The sequence below is a fragment of the Panthera uncia genome, chromosome B1 (genome assembly GCF_023721935.1).
Source record: "Panthera uncia isolate 11264 chromosome B1, Puncia_PCG_1.0, whole genome shotgun sequence".
In the NCBI taxonomy this organism is placed as follows: Eukaryota; Metazoa; Chordata; class Mammalia; order Carnivora; family Felidae; genus Panthera; species Panthera uncia.
This window is the reverse complement of record NC_064811.1, coordinates 184,274,959-184,302,451: the sequence shown is the minus strand read 5'-3', so window position 1 is coordinate 184,302,451 and position 27,493 is coordinate 184,274,959. Positions and strand designations below refer to the sequence as shown.

Here is a 27,493-nt window from a genome sequence, read left to right as displayed (position 1 = left end):
TATTTCAACTGTTCCAGGCGTGTTTATTGCCATGTTTGTTTGAATAAAGAAGCATTATGGTAACTCATGGTATATCCCTCACCTGGCTAGGTTGCCTGATGTCTCCAACAAAGGGGATTGAATTAGGTGATCTCTACAGTTCCTTCTAAGTGTTTTATTATATAAAAGCGTAGCTAATGATATTGTATCATATTACATCAATGGTGAAAAATGCATCCTTTTTCTGACAAGCACATTCCTTCAACAACCGGGAGTCAGTGAAGTTGACTGAGAGCTAACTGATGAATCTGGACTTCTCTGAGCACATCTGTGTGCTCCCTAATAGGCTCTGACTCTAGAAACTGCAGCAGCATGTGTTAGGACTGGCCTTCGGCTTTACCACAGCCGGCACTTCTGCTATAAACTAGGTGTCTTCTTTGACCAAGATGTTAATTTCTGCATTACTTATCTTCCAGGCTTGCTAAGAAGATAAGAGAAGTGAAATTACTTAGCTTTGATTAGGGATTGTGGTTTTTTTCTGTCACTCTGACCACACTCTACTAGATTCTGACGACAGTTTTGCATCAGGTTTTGAGGGGGGGGAAAAAGAGAGGAATTCACTCTCAGGGATCTGTTAACCTCTAGAGTACTAGCCCTGCCCACACCGAGTAGGGAGGTGCTGCTTTTTCAACTTCTCCGTTGCTAAATCTGTGACTCATTTAGTGAAACCTAAGGAACCATACCTGAAGAAGAAAAGCAAGACATTTTTAAGAAGCAGTTTAAAATTTCTCTTGCTGATAATGTGCTTTTTTCCTCCTGGCCTTCTTAGAATCCACGAAGTATAAGAAGCTTGCCTTTTTTTTTTTTTTTTTTTTTAGTTTCACTTTCAGGATTGCAGCAGGAAATGTACCATGCTTCCCTGGTGAAAACGACTGGATTTGGACTAATGAAAAAAAGGAACAGTCAGCTGTTATCAGAGTACATGAAGGTATTTCTTTAAAATTCTTACTGGGGTAGAATCTCTCATGTTGGGCAGATCTGGAATGCCCATTGGTTTTAGCATTCTTTGGTCTTTCTTTGATCTGGCCAGAATCAAGAAGGAGAATGGGAGAAAAGGGATGATAGAGGTGTGGGAGAAGTGTGTCCTAACTCCGAATACACGTAATAGCAAGAATTTATAATTAACATTATAAAACATTTTATGCAGTAGTTAATTTCCTTTCCTTTGTGGAGTTCTGTAAAATGTGGAAAAGCACATTAGAAAAGCTATGGAACTCATTTTGCAACCGTCTTTTAAAAAAATCTGATCTTTGTGTTAAAGTTACAGAGCCCTGTGATCTTGAATGAGCTTTCTCCTTTTCTGAGTCTTGTTGGCTGGAGAAGAGACAGGAGCTGGCACTTTATGATAATACGCTTGCAAAGGAGAAAACACTTCAGGTGTTCCTTAGCAATACGAAAGTGGCTTTCTTTGACCTCGTAAAGGAAAGTGGCAGAAGGTGAGAAAGTAGAAAGGCGTTTCCATGGATAGGAAGGTCAGAAATTGACACTAGGAAATGCAGGTGAGTCAGATGAAATTCGAGTCCGCCTGGGGCAGTCCTGGTTTCAGGAAGTTGCCTCCTAATTTCACAGTAGATTGGGAGTTGGTGCGTGTGTCTGCATTTAGGTGTATCTCTATACACATTCAGGAAAAAAAAATACTGTGAGGTTTACAAACCAAGCCGTAAAAGCCAAACTAAACAGCGGTTAGCTCTAAGTAGCCCGGCTGCCGATTCCGCGCCTTAATCATGATGCAATATTGCCTCTCACTTGGAAGGAGGCATAGAATTCTGTGCATCCTGAAAGACCTTTGTAAAATTGCTAGGCCCGCTGAGTGCCTGTTTTTCCTCTTTTTAGCTTTCTTGGCTTCTGTTATGTCTCACTCAGTAGCAATTTGGTTTTCACTGGGGTCTCATCCTCTAACTGTATTTCGGTTTGTTTTACTGAAGCAAACTCCAGAGTAACTTTTTCAATATAGGTTGCACAGGCATAAACTTATAGAATCGTTGCATATCTCAAAATAGCTTTCCCCCTTATATTCAGTTGTTTGGCTGGAAGTGAAATTGTCAGTTCAAAGGTATTTCCCTTGATTATTTTGAAAGTTTATCACTATTGTTTTCTGGTGGCTGATGTTGCTAATGAAAAGTTTTCTATCACTCAGGATCTTTTTCTTTTGAAAGTAATTGATCATATGTTCTCCTTTGAAGGTTTTTTTTTAAAATTTTTTCTTAATGTTTATTTATTATTGAGAGACAGAGAAAGACAGAACGTGAGCAGGGGAGGGGCAGAGAGAGGGGGAGACACAGAATCTGAAGCAGGCTCCAGGCTCCGAGCTGTCAGCACAGAGCCTGACCTGTGGCTCGAACCCACAGACCGGGAGACCATGACCTGAGCTGAAGTCGGACACCTAACCGACTGAGCCACCCAGGCACCCCTCCTTTGAAGGTTTTAAGATTGTTTTTCTTGTTTCTGAAGTTGTCTAAGATTCTCTCTGTGGATTTTCCTTTTTCACTCATCCTGCCTATCATTTGGTGAGCCTTTTTCCATGTGACAAATGTATTTTCAGATCTGGGAATGTCTTTCAGTCCTTCGGGGATCTTCTTCGCAAAGGGATTAGTCCTTTTCAGTAATTCTGATGTCTATCTACAGCCCTTCCAGAAGAGATAAATGTCACCCAGACAACGAGGAGAGTATACTGCAGGGACTGTATGTGTGTGTGTTGGTAAATATAGGTAGAAGTGCTTATGGTACAGGGAAGGAGGTTTGGGAGAACCCCAGAGATGTGGGGTATGGGGAGTTAGTCCCTGATTTCCAGAATGTATCATTCCCAACCCCACATTCTTCATGTACCAGAGCAATTTGGTAAGGGGCTGGCCTGGGCTGCAATATTCCTTGTAGCCTATAAATATAAAAATTGTGTGCAGCTGTAACAATAGTGTATTAGAAAGTGCCAGTATTATAAAGGCCACGACATAATTAATAGAAGCTGATTTTTTTCTGTTTCTGAGGACTAGATTAAAATAAAAATAAAACCACTATTTTTAAAAGCCTATCAGAACAATTATAAATACGTTAGTTCTGTTTTCCTGCAGTTAATCATCTAAAATGATTTTATTCTCTAAAACTTGTCTGGAATTCTTCTTGTGACATGACTTTTAGATCCCATGGAAAACCTAAATTATTTAAATAGCTTTTTTTGTTGATCCGTCTCCATACGTTGAAGATGTATTTGTTTTTTTTTTTAAATATCTGAAAATGAAACTGGGTAAATGACCGTACCAGAGAATACCACATTAGATACGTATCCTACCGAAATAAAGTTGTGGCTGTTTATGGAGATAAAGGAGGTTTTCGTGGCTGATTAACTGCCCAGGGGAAGCTATCCGTTCAACATCTATTTATTCAGTATTTGCTATGTTCCTGTCATTTTTCTAGACACGGCAAAGCAGTACAGAGTAAAAACAACCATGTCCTCTGCTATTACAGCTTTACATTCTAGTCAGGTGGAATAATTAATTAAAAAATAAGTAAAATGATTTCAGATAATTCCCATCAACCACGGCATGGAAAAAGCAATCTAGGAAAAGAATATCAAACAGGAGGATTTACACTTCTGACTTCAAGGTTTACAATAAAACCTTACAATAATCGAAACAATGTGGTGTTGGCCTAAGAATCAACAAATATTAAGCGTCAGAGAGTAGAGAGCCCAGATATAGACCACGCTTAAACCCGCCCACACTTATTTGGTTTTTAAGAAAGGTGCCGAAGCAAGCCAGTGGGAAAAGGGAAGTATTTAAAAAAAAAAAAAAAAAAAAAAAAAGTCTGACAAACTGGATGTGCAACTGAAAAAAAATGAACCTAGACTCTTCCTTCCCATCAGACGCAAAAGTTTATTAAAGAGCGATCAGAGACCCTTACCTGACACCTGAAACCATTCATCTTTAAAAAAAATAATAATGACTTGGGGAGGAGGCAAATTTTCTCAGACAGGACTCAGAAAGCAGTCATTAAAAAACTGATAAATGAGGCTTTATCATAACTATCAAGATATCATTCACTAAGAAAATGAGCAGGTGACCCACAAAATGGGAGAAAACATTTACAAAATATAAATCTGACAATGGGTTGATATCTATGTATATAAAAAGGTCCTATAATGCAGCAATGAATAAGAAACAACCTAATTAAAAAATGAGTGAAATCTTTGAGTATACGAGGGAAGATATACAAATGGACAATAAGCACCTAAAAAATTGTTAAACATCAGTCAGTCAGGAGATGCAAATTAAAACCATAATGAGAAATTACTGCACACTCACCAGAATGACTGAAAAATAAGAGCACGGTACCAATTGTTGGTAAAGGTGTTGGTGGGAGTGTAAAATGGTACAAACTTTGCTAAAAGATCTGGCAGTTTCTTTTAAATACCCAATAATTCCAATCATAGGTAATTACCTCAAGGAAATCAAGTATATATGTCCATAAAAACATGTCCAGAGATGTTCCTAGTAACTTCATTCTACTATAGTGAAAAACTGCACACAATCCATGTGCCTAATAATATGGGCATGGATAAAATATGATATATTCATACAGTGGAATCTCATTCGGTTAAAACAAAAATTTACAAAACAAAACTCCCACCACGTGCAACATGGATGAACTTCAGAAATACCATTTGAGTAAAAGAAGCGTTGTTTAAGTAAAGACTGACTATGATCCCATTGATAGGAGGCTATAAATCATACAACATCACCGTAGAAAACAGTCAGAGCTGTGATGGACTCTGGGAGGTGAGGATTGCCATCAATTGGGAAAGGGAGGGGAGACTCTTTAGGGTTTGGGTTGCACAGGCGTATACGTGTGTCAGAAATCAGAGAATGTGCACTAAAGATTTGTGCACTTCATCGTATGCAAATTTTATATCAGAAGAAAAACTATTAACAAATCCTGAGTTGAAGGCAGCAATGCATACTCTTTAGAGGGAGAGGTACTGATGTTGAAGTGAACTGATGATCGGTAGATGGGTAGATATATGGTAATACAAGAGTGGTCACTAAAATTCTGTGAATTGTGCTCTTGTTTAGGATTTTTCATTAGAAATGCTGGAAGAACTTAACTGTGAGACAGCCATGTTCTTTATGAATGGAAGTTAGCAAATGCTGCTATAGGACAAGATGCAGATCTCCTATGGAGTAAAAAAAAAAAAAAAAGACATAAAATGATACATAATGCACAATTCCACTAACATGCAATACAAAAGCAGGTCAACGGAATCTTTTTTGTGTATGAAATCGTGAAGTGCTTGTCTTTGGGAAGGAGGAGGTGGTGACTGGGCGGGAGCATGAGGGAGATTTCTGAGGGGCTCATAGTGCTGTGTTTCCTGAGCAGAGTGGCGATCAGAGTGGTGAATGCACTGACGTGTGAAAATTTAACAAGCTGTACATTCACAATTTGTGTACTCTTCTGTATGCATTTAAAATATAATTGCTAAAGTTAAAAAAGTATATATAATACAAATCCTGATAAAAAAGCTGAGCTTCTATCTGGAAGTATAGACTAAAGAGATAAAAAGGTGGAATATAAATTTAAATACAAAGATGATCACATACAAGGACCCATGTCTCCCTAAAAGTGGTTCCAAAGGAGAGAACACAAGGAAAGGAGAAGTGGCAATGACCCAAGTAATAATAGAAAAAAGAAATCTGAAAACATAGACATGAGTCTTCAGATTGAAAATGCCTTAGAGTGTACAGGTACATTTTAGAGGCAGGATTTAGCATGAAATATACCTGTGAAATTTTACATTACCAAGAAGAAAGAAAAGATACTTCCAAAAAGAAAAAGAGGAGAAAGATAAAAGTGCCTTTCATAGAAAGGAAAGAAAACCATATGGGCATGATTTCTTTTTAGGAACAATGCATATTAGAGGACAGTGGGGTAATGCCTTCATGATTCTTCATTAAAAGTATTTTGAACCTCAAATAGCCTACCTGTCAAAATCATATGACAAAAGAACAAAAACAGATGTTCAAGAACTTGCATGATAGCCCCTGATAAATATTCTGGGGAAAGAGGGGGAAGAGCCACTCAAGGAGAGACTCTAGTCAGAACAAGAATATTTCAAGAAAGAAGATACTGAAATCCGTAAGATAGTGGCATTAACCCAGGAACATGGTGGAATGATTCTGCAGTGATAACCAAAGAGCAGGTGTTCGACATATGCCTCCAAACTGGCCATTTAACCAAGATTATGATTAAGAAGCTAAATGATCTTAGTATTATAGAGATGAAATCACATATAGTTCTTCTTTCAACAAGAATAAAATGGTGGAAATTATAAACTTCAAGAAAGTAACAGTCCGAATAAACAGCAACTCTACGAGGCATAATTCTGAAGAACTGATTTAGTAGATGGTAGAAGATTTCATGTTGCCTCAAAGATTCTTCTGCACTCACCTCATTGTGCTCAACTGCATCCATGTTTTATTCATCAGCAATTTTAGTTCCTTAAAAACTCTATTTAGGCAAAGATTCTGTAAATGAAAATCTTACTGCCTTTCACCTCTATGTCTGCTGCTGTGATTGTTACTAAAGTATTCTCAAATCACCCATTTAAAATATCAAACATGATTACATTTCATTTATAAGACTTACAAAGTTTTACATAAAAAAATCAAAATATTTTATGCAGTGTTTCCTAAGTAATTTTGATACAGCATATAAAATATTTTTATTAAAACTTTTAAGTTATTTTTTTTTGTTTCAAGTTTTTATTTAAATTCTGGTTAGTTAATAGATAGTATAATATTAGTTTCAGTAGTAGAATTTAGTGATTCCTCCCTTACATATCACACCCAGTGCTCATCAAAAGTGCTGTCCTTAATACCCACTGATTTAGCCCACCTCCCCACCCACCTCCCCTCCAGCAACCCTCAGTTTATTCTCTACAGTTAAGAGTCACTCTTATGGTTTGCTCCCCTCTCTCTTTTTTTTCTTTCCCCTATGTTCATCTTTTTATTTCTTAAATTCCATATATGAGTGAAGTCATATGGTATTTGTCTTTCTCTGACTGACTTATTTCACTTAGCATGATACAATTTAGCTCCATCCATGTCATTGCAAATTGCAAGATTTTGTTCTTTTTGATGGCTGAGTAATATTCCATTGTGTGTGTATGTATCTGTATGTATGTAAGTGTGTGTGTGTATATATATATACATATACACACACACACACAAATATATCACTTCTTCTTTATCCATTCATCAGTTGATGGACACTTTCCATACTTCGGTTTTGTTGATAATGCTGCTATAAACATCGAGGTGTATGTGCCCCTTCAAATCAGTATTTTTGTATTCTTTGGGTAAATAACCTAGTAGTGCAATTGCTGGGTCATAGATAGTTCTATTTTTTACTTTTTGAGGAACCTCCATACTGTTTTCCAAAGTGGCTGCACCAGTTTGCATTCCTACCAACAATGTAAGTGGGTTCCCCTTTCTCCACATCCTCACCAACACCTGTTGTTCCCTGTGTTAATTTTAGCCATTCTGACAGGTGTGAGGTGGTATCTCATCCTGGTTTTGATTTGCATTTCCCTATGGATGAGTGATGTTGAACATCTTTCCATATGTCTGTTAGCCATCTGGATGTCTTCTTTGGAAAAGTGTCTGTTCATGTTTTCTGCCCATTTCTTAACTAGATGATTTGTTTTTTTTTATGTTGAGTTTTATAAGTTCTTTATAGATTTTGGATACTAACCCTCTATAAGATATGTAATTTCTAAATATCTTCTCCCATTCTGAATGTTGCCTTTTCATTTTGTTGATGGTTTCCTTTACTTTGAAGATTTTTATCTTGGCGAAATCTCAATAATTCATGCTTGCTTTTCTTTCCCTTGCCTCAGAAGATGTGTCTAGTAGGAAATTGCCACAGCCAGTGTCAGATAGGTTGATGCCTGTGTTCTCCTTTAGGATTTTGTTGATTTCCTATTTCATCCATTTTGAATTTATTTTTGTGTATGATATACGAAAGTGGTCCAGTTTCATTCCTCTGCCTGTTTCTGTCCAGTTTTCCCAACACTGTTTATTGAAGAGAACTGTCTTTTTCCCATTGGATATTCTTTCCCACTTTGTTGAAGATTAATTGGCCATATAGCTGTGGGCCCATTTCTGGGTTTTCTGTTCTGTTCCATTGACCAATGTGTCTGTTTTTGTGGTAGTACCAATACTATCTTGATGACTACAGCTTTGTAATATAGCTTGAAGTCTGGAATTGTGATGCCTCCAGCTTTGCTTTTCTTTTTCAAGATTGTTTTGTCTATTCAGTATCTTTTGTGGTTCCATACAAATTTTAGGATTTTTTATTCCAGCTCTGTGAAAAATGTGGGTGGTATTTTGATAGGGATTAAATGTATAGTTTGCCTTGGGAAGTAGAGAGATTTTAACAATATTTGTTCTTCTAATCCATGAGCATGGAATGTTTACCATTTCTTTGGGTAACCTTTGATTTCTTTCATCAGTTTTTTATAGTTCACAGAATACAGATCTTTTACCTCTTTGGTTAGGTTTATTCCTAGGTATCTTGTTATTTTGGGTGCAATTGTAAATGGGATTTATTCCTTCATTTCTCTTTCTGCTGCTTCATTATTGGTGTATAGAAATGCAACAGATTTCTGTACATTGATTTTGTAACCTACAACTTAACTGAATTTGTGTATCAGTTCAAGCAATTTTTTTGATGGAATCTTTCTGGTTTTCTACATAGAGAACCATGTTGTCTGCAAATAGTGAAAGTTCGACCTCTTCCTTGCCAATTTGGATGCCTTGTCTTTCTTTTTGTTGTCTGATTGCTGAGGCTAGGACTTCCAGTACTATGTTCGATAACGGTGGTGAGAGTGGATATCCCTGTCTTATTCCTGACTATAGAGGAAAAGTTCTGTTTTTCCCCATTGAGGATTATATTAGCTGTGGGATTCTCATATATGGACTGTGTGATGTTGCGGTATGATTACTCTATCCCTGCTTTGTTGAAGGTCGTTACCAAGAATGGACACTATACTTTGTGTAATGCTTTTTCTGTATCTATTGAAATGACCATATGGTTTTTATTGTTTCTTTTATTAATGTGGTGTAGAACTTTGATTGATTTGCAAATATTGAGCCACTTTTGCAGCCCAGGAATAAATCTCACTTGATTGTGGTGAATGATTCTTTTAATATACTGTTGGATTCGATTTGCTAGTGTTTTGTTGAGAATTTTTGCGTCCATGTTCATCAGGGGTATGGCCTGTAATTCTCCTTTTTACTGGGGTCTTTGTCTGGTTTTGGAATCAAGGTAATGCTGGCCTTGTAGAATGAGTTTGGAAGTTTTCCTTCCATTTCTATTTTTTAGAACAGTTTGAGAAGAATAGGTATTAACTCTTCTTTAAATGTTTGGTGTAATTCCCCTGAGAGGCCATCTGGCCCTGGACTTTTGTTAGGAGATTTTTTACTACTGATACAAATTCTTTGCTAGTTATCAGTCTTTTCAAATTTTCCATTTCTTCCTGTTTCAGCTGTGGTAGTTTATATGTTTCTAGGAATTTATCCTTTTCTTCCAGATTGCCTAATTTGTTGGCATTCAGCTTTACATAATATCCTGTTATGATTGTTTGTATTTCTTTGGGTGTTAGTTCTGATCTCCCCTCACCTGTTCATGATTTTACTTATCTGAATGCTTTCTCTTTTCTTTTTGATAAGTTTGGCTAGGGATGGGTTTATCAGTTTTATTAATTCGTTCACAGAACCAGGCTCCAGTTTTCATTGATCTGTTGTATTGTTTTTTAGTTTCTGTATCATTTATTTCTGCTCTAATCTTTATTGTTTCCCTTCTTCACTAGCTTTAGGCTTTGTTTGTTGTTCTTTTTCTAGCTTATTCATGTATAAGGTTAGGTTGTGTGTTTGAGAGCTTTCTGGCCTTTTGAGGTAGTCCTATATTGCATATACTTCCCTGTTAGGACAATTTTTGCTGCATCCCAAAGGTTTTGGACCATTGTGTTTTCATTTTCGTTTGTTTCCATGTTTTTTTAAAAAATTTATTCTTTAGTTTCCTGGTTAACTGTTCATTCTTTTTTAAAAAATTTTTTTAAATGTTTGTTTATTTTTGAGACAGAGAGCGTGAGTAGGGAGGGGAAGAGAGAGAGGGAGATACGGAATCCGAAGCAAGCTCCAGGCTCTGAGCTGTCAGAAGTGCCCAATGCGAAGCTTGAACTCACAAACTGTGAGATCATGACCTGAGTTGAAGTCAGACACTTAACCAACTGAGCCACCCAGGTGCCCCTCTCATTCATTCTTTAATAGTATGTTCTTTAACATCCAAGTATTTGTGGTCTTTCCAATTTTTTTCCTGTGGTTCACTTCAAGTTTTGTAGTGTATGGTCAGAAAATATGCATGGTATAACTTCAGCCATTTTGTATTTGTTGAGGTCTTATTTGTGACCCAGGATATGATCTATTCTGGAGAACGTCCCATGTGCACTTATAAAGAAGATGTATTCTGCTGCTTTAGGATGAAATGCTCTGAATTTATCTGTTAAATCCATGTGGTCCAATGCGTCATTCAAAGCCATTGTTTCCTTCTTGTTTTTTTTTTTAGATGATCTATTAATGTAAGTGGGGTGTTAAAGTCCCCTACTATTATTATATTATTATCAATGGGTTTCTTTATGTTTGCTATTAATTGATTTAATATTTTGTTTCTTCCAGTTTGGGAGCATAAATATTTACAACCGTTAGATCTTCTTGTTAGATAATCCCTTTATTTATTTATTTTTTTTTCAGGCCGGTGACGAGATGCCTATTTTTATTTATTTATTTATATATATATATAATTTATTGTCACATTGGTTTCCATACAACACCCAGTGCTCATCCCAACAGGTGCGCTCCTCAATGCCCATCACCCACTTTCCCTCACCCGCATCCCCCATCAACCCTCAGTTTGTTCTCAGTATTTAAGAGGCTCTTATGGTTTGCCTCCTTCCCTCTCTGTAACTCCCCCCACCCCCCCACTTTCTCTGCCCCGTGGTCTTCTGTTAAGTTTCTCAGGATCCACACATGAGTGAAAACATACAGTATCTGTCTTTCTCTGCCTGACTTATTTCACTTAGCATAATAGTCTCCAGGTCCATCCATGTTGCTGCAAATGCCAGATTTCATTCTTTCTCATTGCCAAGTAGTATTCCATTGGATATATAAACCACATCTTCTTTATCCATTCGTCAGTTGATGGACATTTAGGCACTTTCCATAATTTGGCTCTTGTTGAAAGTGCTGCTATAAACATTGGGGTACATGTGCCCCTATGTATCAGCACTCCTGTATCCCTTGGGTAAATTCCTAGCAGTGCTATTGCTGGGTCATAGGGTAGATCTATTTTTAATTTTTTGAGGAACCTCCACACTTTCTTCCAGAAAGGGTGCATGAGTTTGCATTCCCACCAACAGTGCAAGAGGATTCCCGTTTCTCCACGTCCTCGCCAGCATCTATAGTCTCCTAATTTGTTCATTTTGGCCACTCTGACTGGCCTTGAGGTGATATCTGAGTGTGGTTTTGATTAGTATTTCCCTGATGAGGAGTGACGTTGAGCATCTTTTCATGTGCCTGTTGGCCATCTGGATGTCTTCTTTAGAAAAGTATCTATTCATGTCTTCTACCCATTTCTTCACTGGATTATCTGTTTTTTGGATAGTCCCCTTTATTATGATATAATGCCTTTCTTCCTCTCTTGTTACAGTCTTTTATTTAAAAATCTAGTTTGTCTGATATGAGTATGGCTACTTCAGCTTTCTTTTGACATTCATTAGCATGATAGATGGTTTTCCATCCCCTTACTTTCATCCTGTGTCTTTAGGTCTAAAATGAGTCCCTTGTAGGTAGCATGTAGATGGGTCTTGTTTTTGTTTTTGTTTTTGAATCCATTCTGATACCCTATGTATTTTGATTGGAGCATTTAGTCCATTTACATTCAGAGTGATTATTGATAGATATGAATTTAGTGCCATTGTATTACCTGTTAAGTCATTGTTTCTGGAGATTTTCTTTGTTCATTTCTAGCCTTTGTTGCTTTTGGCGTTCTTTTCCCACTCAAAGAGTCCCCAGTAATATTTCTTGCAGGGTTAGTTTCGTGGTCATGAACTTCTTTAGTTTGTGTTTGTCTGTGAAGCTCTTTATCTCCCCTCCCATTCTGAATGACAGCGTTGCTGGGTAAAGTTTCATGGCTGCGTGTTTTCCCAGTCAGCACATTGAATATATCCTGCCACTCCCTTCTGGCCTGCCAGGTTTCTGTGGATAAGTCTGCTGCTAACCTTATTTGTCTTCCCTTGTAAGTTAGGGACATCTTTTCCTGGGCTGCTTTTAGTATTTTTTTCCTTATCTATGTATTTTGCAAATTTTACTATGATCTGTCCTTGTGTTGGCCTGGTTTTGTTGATTTTGATGGGAGTTTTCTGTGTCTCCTAGGTTTGGATGTCTGTTTCCTTCCACAGATTAAGGAAGTTTTCATCTATAATTTGCTCAAATAAACTTTCTATCCCCTTTTCCCTCTCTTCTTCTGGGACTCCTATGATATGAATGCTATTATGTTTTATGGAGTTGCTGAGTTCCCTAAGTTTACATTTGTGATCCAATATTTTTATTTCCCTCTTCTTTTCAGCTTTATTATATTCCATAATTTTGTCTTCTATATCACTATTCATTCCTCTGCTTCTTCCATTATCGTGGTCATTACATCTAGTCAGTTTCACCTCTTGGTTATAGCAGTTTTTATTTTGGCCTGACCAGTTTTTTAGATTCTTTATCTCTGCAGTAAGAGACTTCCTGGTGTCCGTTATGCTTTTCTCAAGGCCAGCTAGTATCCTTTTTATTGTTGTTTTAAATTCTGGATCCCGCATATTGCTTGTATCTCTTTTAATTAGATCCCTGGCTGTGACCTTTTCTTGTTCTTTCTTTTGGGATGAATTCCTCCATCTTGGCATTTTTTTTCTAGGTCTCTGTCTTCTTCTGTGTTAGGAAAGCTGGATATGTTTCATGTTCCTGAGAGTAATGGCTTTATTAAGAAGAGGTCATATAGTGCTCAAGACCTAGAACTTCAGGAAGTGTTTCTGGGGTTTGCTGTGTGCACTCTGATGCTCTGTTTTGACTGCTCTTACCCTCAGGTCAGCCCTCTGCAGAGTTTCTCCTCGCCTGCAGTGGGAAGTGTGTGGACCTTAGCCAGAGTGTGGCTTGTTTTAACTAGGTGTGCTCTTGTCTGCCTGTTAAAAGAGGTCTGATCCTATTTCCACTGGAGCTGAAGCTTTGCTGCACTCTATGGTCAGTAGACTTAGTACATGCGAGGGTTTGTGCTGGCCTTCTGGGGTAGGGGCCTGCTGCTCTGGTTCTTAGTCACATTTGCCCAGGTAAAGATGTACCTGAAGAACACAGGGGTTGGGACTTGGTGTAAGTGGCTCAGGCCTCCACGGTCAGCACTGTTCTGCTCCCTGAAGTCAATGTGTGCTGATGGACAGGGGAAAAATTGGTGCCAACCTTCCCCCTTGTCCCTGAGAAGGGGAGTTTGTGTCTGCTGATGTCCATGAAGCCCTCACAGAAGAGCTAACAATCTCCCTCTGTGTGTCCCAAGCATACCTCAGGTCCCTGCCTTCACTCTGTCTGTGTCTGGCCTGTGTGCCCACCCAACCAGTGGGTTTTACCTCAGGCAGGCCGGCTGAGTTTTAAAACTCCAAACTTTAGGGACCCAGTGTAATGCAGACTCATGCTGGTGCTCTGGGGGAGAGTTCCACCTTCACATTGGGGCTGGTGCTGGTTTGTCCCAGAAGGGCAGCTGTACCAACACCCAGGAGCTTAGAGTTTAAGAGTAAAGTGCTGCAAAAAGCTGGCATCCAGGTCAGCTGCCCTCAGGTGAACTGTCTCTGTTCCTTTGCTAAGGAACAGGGCAGCACAATGGTGCCCACTGGCTCTTTTGTCCCCTAAGAGGCAATGCCGCCTCTCCCAAATGCACCCCAAGAAGGGGTAAATATCTCTCCCAGTGTGTCCCAAGGGATCCTCAGATAGTGCTGTCCACTCCCAGCTCTCTGCCTACCACAGAGCATCATTGCACCCACTAGGCTCCACACCTGCCATGGCACTGACTCCTAAAAGTCCAGGCTTTGAGCTCTGCTGGTTGTAAAAACTCACAGCGATCAGCCCCACTCATTTTCTCAGTCAATGGTTTTGGGAAAGTGTTTTTCTTGTGTGATCCCCTGTGCGCTCTCACTCTCTCTCTCTCTCCTCTCTGTTTGTGATCAGGGCTCCCTCCCTTCCATAGCACCTATGATCCTTTTCTTCCCCAAAGCACATATCACCTTCCTACCTACCACGATGTCGCCTCTTGTCTCTCTCTCTAGTTGTGAAACTTATTCTCTCACCCTTATATTGATTTCTTGGGTGTTGAGAATGATTTGATGTTTATCCAGGTATGTTCAAGGAATGCGGCAAGCATAGGGGCCTCCTACCACTCCACCATCTTCTCCCCTAAAACCCCATTCAAACTTTTAAAGGCCTTTCTAGTTTGTGAATGGTATGTTAGCAAATGCTTAAATTTGTTAACTTTGATTCTTTAGACCAACTAGTAGGGTAAAGTGATCCATGGATGCCTCATAACGTGCAACTTTCTTTCTATTCTGAACATGAAATTGAAGGGGCCCCTGGGTGGTTCAGTTGGTTAAGTGTCCAACTCTTGATTTTGGCTCGGTTCACGATCTCAGGGTTTGTGAAATTGAGCCCCGCATCAGGTTCCATGCTGACAGTGCAGAACCTGCTTGGGATTTTCTCTCTCTCCCTCTCTGTCTGCCCTTCCTGCACCTGCATGTATTCTCTCTCTCTCACTCACTCTCTCTCTGTCTCTCTCTCTCTCTGCCTTCAAATAAATAAATAAACATTTAAAAATAAAGAAATAAATAAAATGAAATTGAAAACCAGAACAGGTTTAGAGGAATTGAGCCTCCTCAAATGAAGATCAGTTGTAGTTGTTCAGGGAAGATACTAGTTGATTCCCAGCCTGTGAGAACAGCCCTAGAGTCTGTACTGTGGCTCTCCATCTAACCCAAGGCTAGGTTAATAAGGAGCTTCTCACATCCTTCTAGCCACCATGAATTTCCTTGAATTTCAATGATTTTGCACGCTTGGCCCCCTCTTCTTGTTCATAGTTAGCTGTGATTGTCTCATGATATAATTGGCTTCTGTCTTGTATAGATTTTCCTTATGAAGTAAAATGTTTACAAAGTAGAGAATAGTTGCAATTATCTACTTATGAATCGTGGATTATTTTACTGATTAATAATAATAGTAATAACAAACGCTGGTGTGTGCCAACTACTGTAAGGCTTATCTCATTTCATCGTTGTAACAACCTATGGAAGAGCGACTTCAATTATCCAGACTTACAAGATGAGGGAATGAAGTCCTAAAAAAATGAGTTAACTTGCCGGAGGCTACCAAGCAGAAAACAGGAACACAACTCGGCAGTGTAATTCCAGATTTTTTTTCTCCTTATCACTATGTTTCTCTATGTTGTCTTGATTCTGCAGTGAATGCTTATTTCTATAATCATAAAATTGCAAATGATATTTATTGGCTTTAGATTTTCTGAATTTATGTGGACCAAGTATGTTGGACTCGCCATAGTTTTAGGATACAAATGCTAACATTTTATATCTTCACAGTGTCAAGCCAGGGCTGTAGTTGGCAGTTTTAGGAAACATAAATATGGAAGAAATGGGTAGAACATTCAGGGGTGCACATTTCCTATATCACATCCCGAGGATCAAGAGAGGACATCTCAAGTTGTCTGATCAATAAGACAGAGTTTTAGCTATAGTCATAAAACTTATAAATAGAACAATGGATTAAATAAATTAAAAGTGACTAAAGAAGAATTGTGAGGAGACTGATCGAATAGTGTAAGTTTCGTATCTTTACGGTGGGAAGAGACTACTCACTGTATTGACGAAACAGAAGCATAAGCGCAAACGTGTTATTTGAGTTTGTGGAGGTGACCGTGAACATTAGAAATAGAAACTGTCAGGAGGTTACCTTGAAACACTGAAGGTGGGGCGGAGGTGAAGAGTGAGGAGCGAGTTTGTGTGTTCCATTTTTTACTTTTCTGTGCTACTTGAATTATTTCTATTGGAGGTACAACTTGTATAATACATACTTGTGTATCATACCAGTTGTGAATAAAAAGATCACACGTAGTCACATTTGGTTATCTGTCTTACAAGGAATATACCAATGCCTATGAAAACCTGTGTCATTAATGTCCGCTACTTTGTTATGTTTCTTTTAGAGGAGGGAATCATGAGCCAGAGTTCGCCTTATATCTATTCCTTTTTGGGGCTGTTGCCCTTTTGGATACTGTGTACATCCTCTACCAACAAATGTGTTGTTAGGCATGAAGCAGCTGACTGCAGTCATCTGAAGTTGACACAAGTGCCCGATGACCTCCCAGCAAACATAACGGTGTTGAATCTCACCCATAATCAGCTCAGAAGATTACCACCTGACAACTTTACAAGATACAGCCAACTTACTACCTTGGATGGAGGATTTAACTCCATCTCAAAACTGGAGCCAGAATTGTGCCAAAAACTCCCCTTGTTGGAAATTTTGAACCTCGAACACAATGAACTATCTCGCCTTTCAGAGCGAACTTTTATCTTCTGCGTGAATTTGATGGAACTCCATCTAAGGTCCAATTCAATCCAGAAAATTGAAAACGATCCCTTTCAAAACCTGAAGGTAGGATGGAAATGTCCACCTCCATATAAGAAATTAAAAATATGTTGCCTCGTGTTAAGTTTTCAAGTCACTCATGAATCTTGAGATTTCGTATCTAAGTATCAAGGTCAAGAATGAAAACTCTGATCTACCCAAACGGGAAGAGGGGCAGCTTTATGTACAAATATGGCCATTTAAGATTGGAAATCTTTTCAAAAGAGAAAATAGCATCTTACTTCACTTTCAGTCTTAAGTTTAAAGAACTCTGCCCCTCTTGCTCCCTCCCATTAAAAATACAACTCAGATACAAGAGGTAGAGATCAGAGAAGAATCTGGTCTGTCATAACCCGAGAAGAATAAGAATATATCATTAGGAACACAGCAAATAAACTCTCAATGCTGCTGATAGTACCAAGTAATGAAAACAACAACAACAACAACACACATCCAAATTCAGACTTAAATAAAGTTAACAAATTGACACATGATAAAGCAAATTGTCCAACTAAAAATTACCTACTCTTGATTTAGAAATCTCTTCATATTATTGCTTTACTAATGGCTATCCTTTTTTTCCCCTGAGTACTTTCCTTGAATTTTAAATCTGTGAAAACGTATGTGAGTGTCTCTAAATCTGAGACACTTATTAGGTACTTTTCTTGAACCAAAGCCATTTTTTAAAACTCTTTGTTTTCTTCATCACATGGACCTATACAAAATTTGGCATTCCTTGACCTCATATGCCAAGAATAATGTACAAACAAGTATGCTTAGAAACATTTGTAAAGTGACTTGCTTGCTAGTGATTTGAAATTCTCTTATGCCTCTTTAGATTCTGCAGTGGACGAAATGGCTTTGGACACAAAGGCCTCAAAATCTGGTTAGAATAATCTTTGGCAAAATGTTCTTTCATGTTGAAAACATAAATAAAAGTCTTACTCTCTTGAATACACATCATCTAAGATTTTACCCTAATATGTATCAGCTTTTCCTTACCTTTTACCTGAGTGGAAATTTACCTGTTAAAAATAGCACAAGGTGGTTAAAATGTCCCACAGCACTAACAAAACAAAAATGAATATTCTATACTCGCCATGATGCAAAATTAACATACCTATCAATCTTTCTCAAAGTAAAAATCTTTTTTAGGATTTCATGGACTTTTAAAGAAAATATTTCTTCATTTTTTTTTGTTTCATTTCTTTTTTTATTTTAATGTTTATTTACTTATTTATATTTTTTAATGATTTTTTAAATATGAAATTTATTGTCAAATTGGTTTCCATACAACAGCCAGTGCTCATCCCAACAGGTGCCCTCCTCAATACCCATCACCCACCCTCCCCTCCCTCCCACGACCCATCAACCCTCAGTTTGTTCTCGGTTTTTAAGAGTCTCTTATGTTTTGGCTCCCTCCCTAACATTTTTTTCCCCCTCCCCCATGGTCTTCTGGTAAGTTTCTCAGGATCCACATAAGAGTGAAAACATATGGTATCTGTCTTTCTCTGTATGACTTATTTCACTTAGCATATTTTTGTTTCATTTCAAGGCTGATGCATGACATATGTTTAATAAGCCACATGAATATTCCTTACATCATAAGGAAATGCTTATTATAAATAATAAAGTAAATAAATGTTTATTATGAATCTTCCTTATATCATGAATAAATATGCTTAAATCCCTTTATTTTGGTAAGAGAAATAAAATCATTCTTTTTAAAAAATGATTCTTGGGCGCCTGAGTGGCTCAGTCAGTTGGGTGTCCGACTTTGGCTCACGTCACGATCTCATGGTTCGTGGGTTTGGGCCCCAGGTCAGGCTCTGTGTTGACAGCTCAGAGCCTGGAGCCCGCTTCAGATTCTATGTCTTCCTCTCTATCTCTGCCCCTCCTCGCTCATACTCTGTCTCTGTCTCTTGAAAATAAATAAACATTAAAAAAAATTTTTTTTAAATAATTCTTGAAGTGAGAAACAAACCCTTGTAACAATGTTATTTTTGATCACCACGAAAATTTTTCATTACCTCTACTGTCAATTGTCTATAGAATAATAGAGAGGTGACATTTTTGCTGTAATTTCTAAGATTCAGGTACATTTAAAGGAACTATTTTTGGTGGCAAGGCTCTAACTTGTATGCATCTTTTTTCTCTCCCAGAATTTAATCAAATTAGATCTATCTCATAATGGTTTGTCATCTACCAAATTAGGAAGTCAGCTCCAACTGGAAAATCTCCAAGAGCTCCTGTTATCAAATAATAAAATTAACATCCTGAGACGTGAAGGACTGGATTTCCTTGGCAATTCTTCTTTGAAGAAATTAGAATTGTCATCAAATCCAATTAAAGAGGTAAGAAGTCGGGTAAAATGATTTCGTGTTCTACCTTTAAGTGTGGGCAATCCCTAACTGTGTCACAGGGGTAAGAATCTAAAGATCCCTAGAGAAAGGGGTAATAATGTTTGCCATGCCTTCCAAAAGTCCTTCACACTTACTGCTTGGGGCCATTGATGTCCTCCTCGCAAAAAGAAACACTGGTAGCAATTGGGGGCTGGAGCTCCGCTACCTAACAGAAGTGGGTTAAAATCCGTGTTCCAGTTATAGGAACCTTGGGGAGCCTACATAACCTTTCTGGGTCTTAGCTTCCTCACTTGTAAAGTGGGAATACTATCTATGGCACAAAATCTCTGAAAGAATTAAAACAGCGTGATAGTGAAGAGCACAGGCTGTAGAGTTGGGCGAGCTGGCTCCCCTTCTGGGCTTTCTCTCCTAATACTTGTGTAATCAGGCAAATTATTCAAGTTCTTTGCGCTTCAGTTCCCCAGGTGTAAAGTTAGTATAATAATAACACTACTTCATAGGCTGTATGGTAAAGAATTTAGCACCGTATCTCACGTAAGTGCTCCATAAATGATAACTAGCATTAGATTATTATGAAAATCTTCTGATAATGGAATATACTTCATATAATGGAATGTACCTAATTAACCTTCTCTTTAGATGCATGGTATTCATTTCAGTAACTACTTTCATGTACAGGTATGTTTGTATTTTATTCCTTTACAGGCTGAGAATAAGAATATTGGAAATCGTAAACTAAGTCAGATTTTCAAAAGATGTATCAACTTACAGACATAAAAATAGACTGTGTATTTGTCCTGAGATGATAAAATATAAACAAGCAAACATTTTATGTAATATTCATGCTAATTATTGAACAGCATTTTTTTGTTTGTTTAGAACATTTATTGTAGAAATCTTACAATATATGCAAGTAATGACGGGGGAGATAAAAATCATCCAAAAACCCATAGTCCAGAGACAACCAATGTTGGGTATTTTTATCTCTAGCTTTTCTCCAAGTGATAATAAGAAAAAGCAACAGCCACTGAAATTCAGAGCACAAATTCAAAAGACACCATATGTTGGACACTATGATATACATACATATATATATATATATATATATATGCATATATAGTATATAGATGCATATATACTTATAATTTATTGTATATATTCATAAATTTAAATTTATTATTTATTATAATTTATTTATAATATATATATTTATTTACATATAAATATTTATTAAATACATATATTTACATAGTCCTGTAACCAACTTATTCTTTTTTGAAAGTTTATTTATTTATTCGAGAGAAAGAGAAAGCAGGGGAGAGAGAGAAAGAATCCCAAGTAAGCTCCACACTATCAGCAAAGAGCTGGATGTGGGGCTCAGTCTCACGAATCACGAGATCATGACCTGAGCCGAAATCAGGAGTCGGACACTTGACCGACTGAGCCATGCAGGCGTCCCGTCACCAATTGATTCGTATCATCATTTTACCCAAGGGTAAATTGAGATGAAGCAGGGTTGAGGAACTTGTCCAAGGTCTCACATGTGACAGTTTGGTGACAGAACTGGGTCTCTGGCAGTGTTAGATCAGAGCCCATGCTCTTAACAGCTGTGCTGTATTGCCTCCCATAGGCAACGGTGTATCCACCCATTAAAAAGTCATCTCACATCATGAGCATTCTCCGTGTCATTGAGAATTATTCAAAAACTCAATTTTGATTACTGCAACATAATGTTATCATGGAAGTTCACCCTAATGAACTGAACAATTTCCTGCTCTGTAGTCCAATTTACTTTACTTACAACCAAATTTGCCTTATCGTCCATTAGCCCTAACAGCTCACAAATGACACAGGAGGAATCAGAGCCTCTTTGCTCTCCTGGTGTTTAACCACCCAGGCCTGGCTCCAACCCTCTCAGGATTCCTTCTCTCCTTGCCTTCTGTCCTCTTGTTCTGGGGCAGAATCCCACAGCAGACAAGGCTTCTGGTGAGGGAGTGGGGGCAGAGCGGAAGGGAGCTGGAGGCACTGTCATGCAATAACATCAGGAGAAAACCCGGGCTGGACAGACAAAGAGGAAGGCTGGAACTCAGAGCTACAGAAGGGAAAGTGCGCGTCACTGTTGCATAATAAAATCCACCCGTTCATTCCCCACGTGTTCACTGAGAACAGTGGTCAGCGAGACAGAAACAGCATCTGCCCCAGTGGTGACTTTACAAAGAGTTTATTAATTACAGTCATACTCAGTGTGATCAGGTAAAAATACTAGGGACTTCACCTAGACTGGGAGGTCAGGGAGGGCCCCCTGAAAAGGAGGCCATTGAATGCTGGGCAGAAGGTAAGCAGCGGCCAGGAAAGGTGGGGGACTGCCCCAGGAGGTGGGTGTCACAGGCACAGAGTAAGGAGCTGTGCGGTAGAGGGATGGAGAGTAAACCCAGAGAAGATGGTGAAGGGGAAAGGGGCAGAGTAAAGAATTGTGTTTAAGCTTCTCTAGAGTCATGCGGACCCCACCGTGTTTTGGTTATTAACCTCTTTTTTCTCCCCCCACCTTTAGTTCTCTCCAGGGTGTTTTCATGCAATTGGAAAATTATTTGGCCTCTCTCTGAACAATGCTCAACTGAACCCCAACCTCACAGAGCAGCTTTGTTTAGAACTGCCGAACACAAGCATTCAGAATCTATCCCTGAGCAACACCCAGCTGTACAGAACGAGCAATATGACTTTCGTTGGGCTCAAGCACACAAATCTCACCGTGCTCGATCTTTCCCACAACAACTTAAATGTGATTGATAATGGTTCCTTCGTTTGGCTTCCACATCTAGAATATTTCTTCCTGGGGTATAATAATATAGAACACTTATTTTCTCACTCCTTTTATGGGCTTCTCAGTGTGAGATACTTGGATTTGAGACGATCTTTCACCAAACAAAGCACTGCCCTTGCTTCGCGTCCCAAGATCGATGATTTTTCCTTTCAGTGGCTAAAACGTTTGGAGTATCTTAACATGGGAGACAACAACTTCCCAGGCATAAAAAGCAATATGTTCACGGGACTGATAAAGCTGAAGCACTTAAGTCTATCCGACTCCTTCACAAGCTTGCGAACTTTAACAAATGAAACATTTTTGTCACTTGCTCAGTCTCCTTTGGTCACGCTCAACCTAACCAAAAACAAAATCTCAAAAATAGAGAGTGACGCTTTTTCTTGTCTGGGCCACCTTCAGGTACTCGACCTTGGCCTTAATGAAATTGGGCAAGAGCTCACAGGCCAAGAATGGAGAGGTCTAGGAAATATCATTGAAATCTACCTTTCCTACAACAAATACCTACAACTGACTCCTGGGTCTTTTGCCCTGGTTCCAAGCCTCCAACGCCTGATGCTCCGCAGAGTGGCCCTGAGAAATGTGGACAGTTCTCCTTCACCTTTTCAGTCTCTTCGCCACTTGGTCATTCTGGATCTAAGCAACAACAATATAGCCAACATAAACGATAAACTGTTGGAGGGTCTTGAGAAACTAGAAATTCTGGAATTGCAGCACAACAACTTAGCACGGCTATGGAAACGTGCAAACCCGAGTGGTCCTGTTTATTTTCTAAAGGGTCTTTCTCGCCTCCACATTCTTAACTTAGAGTCTAATGGCTTTGATGAGATCCCAGCAGAGGTATTCAAGGGCTTATCTGAATTAAAGAGCATTGATTTAGGATTGAATAATTTAAACATATTTCCGCTCTCTGTCTTTGATGATCAGGCATCTCTAAAGTCACTGAACCTTCAGAAGAATCTCATAACGTCAGTTGAGAAGGATGTTTTTGGGCCAGCCTTCAGGAACCTGAGTAATTTAGATATGAGCTTTAACCCATTTGATTGTACCTGTGAAAGTATTGCCTGGTTTGTTAATTGGATTAATAGTACCCATACCAACATCTCTGACCTGTCAAGCCATTACCTCTGTAATACTCCACCTCAATATCATGGTTTCCCGGTGATGCTTTTTGATATATCAGCCTGCAAAGACAGTGCCCCCTTTGAACTCTTTTTCATCATAAATACCAGTATCCTTTTGATTTTTATCTTTACCGTATTGCTCATCCATTTTGAAGGCTGGAGGATATCTTTTTATTGGAATGTTTCAGTGCATCGAGTTCTTGGTTTCAAAGAAATAGACAGACAGCCAGAGCAGTTTGAATATGCAGCATATATCATTCATGCCTATAAAGATAGGGATTGGGTCTGGGAGAACTTCTCTCCGATGGAAGAAAAAGATCAAACTCTCAGATTTTGTCTCGAAGAAAGGGACTTTGAGGCAGGTGTCCTTGAACTTGAATCAATTGTTAATAGCATCAAAAGGAGCAGAAAAACTATTTTCGTTATAACGCAGCATCTATTAAAAGATCCATTATGTAAAAGGTAGGTGAACATTGTGAAATTTTAAGCGTGTACTTGTTTTTTTCACTTGAGCTTTCAAATATTAACTTACATTATGATTGACAACTCAAAGAATTTTAAAAATAAAAAAATAACAATTATTAGTGACAGATAAAAACAAGTGTAGGGGGGATGTTAGAGCTTTTGGCTGTTCTAAACCGTATGCTGATATATATAACTTATTTTAATAATTATTTTTTTTTTACTAGATTCAAGGTGCACCAGGCAGTTCAGCAAGCTGTGGAACAAAATCTGGATTCCATTATATTGATCTTTCTTGAGGATATTCCAGATTATAAACTGAACCATGCACTCTGTTTGCGACGAGGGATGTTTAAATCTCACTGCATCTTGAACTGGCCAGTTCAGAAAGAACGGGTAAATGCCTTTCATCATAAATTGCAAGTAGCCCTTGGATCCAGAAATTCAATACATTAAATTTATTTAAAGACTAAGTTAACAAAGGCGTAACTTTCCCCCACTTAAAGAGTTTCATAGTAAATTTAGGTTTTATTTGAAAATAATATATATCTGTTTATTCAGACTTAGTGTTATACCACAAGTCTATGTTTTGTATCTCCCTATTTCAGACCTTTTACTGCCAGTTGAGTTCATTGGCCCCAGAATAAACATACAAGCAGTATACGTAGCATATAAGCAGCACGTAGCTAGGATTCTACTCATGAAGATATAATTGGTTACTGAGGTCTACAACTTAAGAAAGTTTTAAAATATTCCTCATTTAAAGAAAAGTTAGAATTATGGGAAGGTTTCTGATAATTACCTTTGGAGTTTTTTTGGATGCACTCATAGGAGAATAAGAGATCATTGTTTTAGTGGGCACAATGCTATTTCGACTGTAAAAGAGTAAAATATATATCCTAATTTTTAAAAGCTTCATCACAGGATTTTTTTTTTTTTCAGTTAGAAAGCTTTCATGTTAGTGGTGCCCACTTCAGTGTTGATTTTGTTAAGTGTTAAATTCCATTTGAACCTACAGACTCATGGTCAGAAAACGTTTGTAATTCATTTTCATTACTTACTTAAAATACATATTTTAATAAATCCTTATTTTCCCTGATACTTGGGTTTCTGCTGTAGGTGTTAGAAGAAACAATTCTCTTACTTAAAAGTATTACAGGAAACAAAAAAAGTATTATAGAAAGGCTTGCTTCCTGAAGGTTAATTAGTAGATTAGCTTTGTGGTTGTAAAATATTGTTTTCTCTTGGCCACAGACTCAGGAGATGGTCCTGGTCGGATCATTTGGTCCTACTGGGACTCTTTGACTCCTGATCTTGGAAATTATGGTGTTGAACAAAATCTTTAATAATCCTATATAATTAGCGATGATGACCATGGTATAATACATTCACGTGAAACGTATTATCATGTCATAAAATAGCGTGCTATGTATACATTAGTCCTTCTCTAGAAAGACTATTATTTAAAATTTTATTTTTGCTTTTACAATGGAAAGAATCTAATTATTGAAAATAGACATGAATAGCATTTTAAAACCTTTATAGTTCTGGTGTTCAAATAAAGAGAGTGTTGAAATCATGAAGCTGGGTTAATTTCTATATTAGAAGCACCGGTTTGGTAAGTTTAGGGAGAATCGGAGGTGTCACAGTTTGGAACTTTGATTAAAATAGTATTGTATCCTCGGGGCTAAGTCCACAGAATCCTGGAAAAAGCGATACTCCCTGTACTGCCGGTTCTGAAAGAGTCTACAGTCTCTCAACAGTGTGAATGTGTGGAGGACTCATTTTCACTTCTGTGTTACACAGCATCCTTGCACACGAGACGCTCCTTCGATAGCGTTTTTGCTAAGGCGTGCTTTCCGCCTGTGAAATGATCTCGTTTTATTTTGGCATTGTAAAATAAAAATAAAAGAAAGAAAGAAAAGACAGATTAAATTAAACTTTTATGATGGCAAAATAAAGCCCACAGCCACAGTTTTTCCTGACGTGCTTTGTGTGTCATTTATGTCTCGATAGTCCCAATGTTAGTCCAATATTTCTAAGTAATGGATATTCCATCGGTCTACAAAAAGCAGGGCAGGAAGTAATTTTGCTTTTATCCCCTTATTTGCTTATAAGATAGCTGATCAAATGGCCACAATTTAAATTGAGTTCAAGTGTAATCTTCTAAAGTTGCTTAATATTTAAGAAGATACACAAGGGATGACCCTTGAACTGAATACAAGTAAAGCTAATCAACGGTGTCCGCGTTGACTTGTATTTGGTCTACACAGGAAGAAACATCCTGAACCTTCGGCAAGCTGTCCTTTATGATTGTTCTCTGGAGGAGTCCTTATCCCTGGGGTCCAAAACAAGGGAAGTGCAGAAAAGGATATTTGTCTGACCTGTTGAACTTCCACAAGTGAAGTGACGTGTTTGAAAGCTCTCAGGGTACCGTCATGTTATCTGTTCACTCCATCTCCTTCTTGCTGTTTTTCAAAACACATTCCAGCTGAATCAACATTGAGTTTAAAACAAATCCAGGTACTTAGATTTTACCTAAAAATGACACCTTTTTGATTGTAATAAGAAGTGAATACTCTCACCTTGTTAGTGAGGAGGAGGGATTTTCGATGTCATGTATTTAACAAGCTCTTAATTATTCAGATGTCTACCTTAGGTGATTTGTAAAGGGGACTCAACAGTAAGTGATGGTCACGATGTGTCAATCAAGAGTTTAAAAAATATTTCTTGAAATCTCTAGAGGCAGAAAGCAGACTAGTGGTTGTCTGGACCTAGGGATGGGAAGGGGGAGTAAATAAAGGTTGTGTAAGAGATCTTTTCGGGGTGAGGAGAATGCTCTAAAAATGGATGGTGTCAATGATTGTACAACCAGGTAAGTTTTTACTAAGAACCATTGAATCATATACTTAAAGCAGGTGAATTTTATAGTATGTAAATTATATATCAATAAAGCTGTTAGAAAAATAGTATTCATGGAGCAACCACGTGAACCTAGCCCTGTGCCAAACGTGATGGGGCACACAGGATGTGAGCTACATTGTAGAAAATGGCGCAAGAAGAGTTCGGGTAGGAAGGGACTATCAAAGATGGACCTGAACAAAAGGCTCCATGGAAGATCAGACCTTTCAAAGATGGGTAGGATTTTGTTGAGTGAGGAGCAAGATGGGGGAATGAACAGTAAGATGAAAGGGAGGGAGGCGTGATCTTGGTGTTGGGAGGTCACAGGATGCTGCTGAGGATGGAACCATGGTACAGAGAACGTGGCAGAGGAATTTAGACTGAAGGAGTCAGGTGTCTTGAGATTGTAACTTGATGGGTTTCAAATGGCAACACCAGAAGTTATAATAAAACTCTCCCCTGGAATCTATGACTTAGATTTATGTGGCAGCTAGTTGAATAGAGAGTGTAACTTCTAACTTTACAGTCCAAACAGTCAGGCATACCCTCATATCACAGAAGGAGATTTAAAGCACTTATTTCTTTTCCTATATATAAATCCATATTGAAGTAACAAAAAAAAGGGTAATCAATTGGTCATCAGTTGCTAATTACACTGGGTGATATATTAGCCATTTTTTATAATATAATTTATTGTCAAATTGGTTTCCATACAACACCCAGTGCTCATCCCAACAATTGCCTCCTCAATGCCCATCACCCACCTTCCCCTCTCCCCCACCCCCATCGACCCTCAGTTTGTTCTCAGTATCCAAGAGTCTCTTATGGTTTGCCTCCCTCCCTCTCTGTAACTATTTTTTCCCCTTTCCTTCCCCCATGGTCTTCTGTTAAGTTTCTCAAGATCCACATATGAGTGAAAACATACAATATCTTTCTCTGACTGACTTATTTCACTTAGCGTAATACCCTCCAGTTCCATCCATGTTGCTACAAATGACTAGATTTCATTCTTTGTCATTT

General features: G+C 38.3%; 1 protein-coding gene across 1 annotated transcript; it reads left to right on the top strand.

The window, feature by feature from the left end:
- Window positions 1–266: 266 nt before the first annotated feature.
- Window positions 267–27,013, top strand: TLR3 (toll like receptor 3). Its single transcript, XM_049631782.1, has 5 exons — window positions 267–967; window positions 16,381–16,832; window positions 18,968–19,159; window positions 21,720–23,572; window positions 23,800–27,013. The coding sequence occupies exons 2-5, from the start codon at window positions 16,392–16,394 to the stop codon at window positions 24,026–24,028; spliced, it is 2,715 nt and encodes a 904-aa protein (XP_049487739.1). The 5' UTR covers window positions 267–967; window positions 16,381–16,391; the 3' UTR covers window positions 24,029–27,013.
- Window positions 27,014–27,493: the final 480 nt, after the last annotated feature.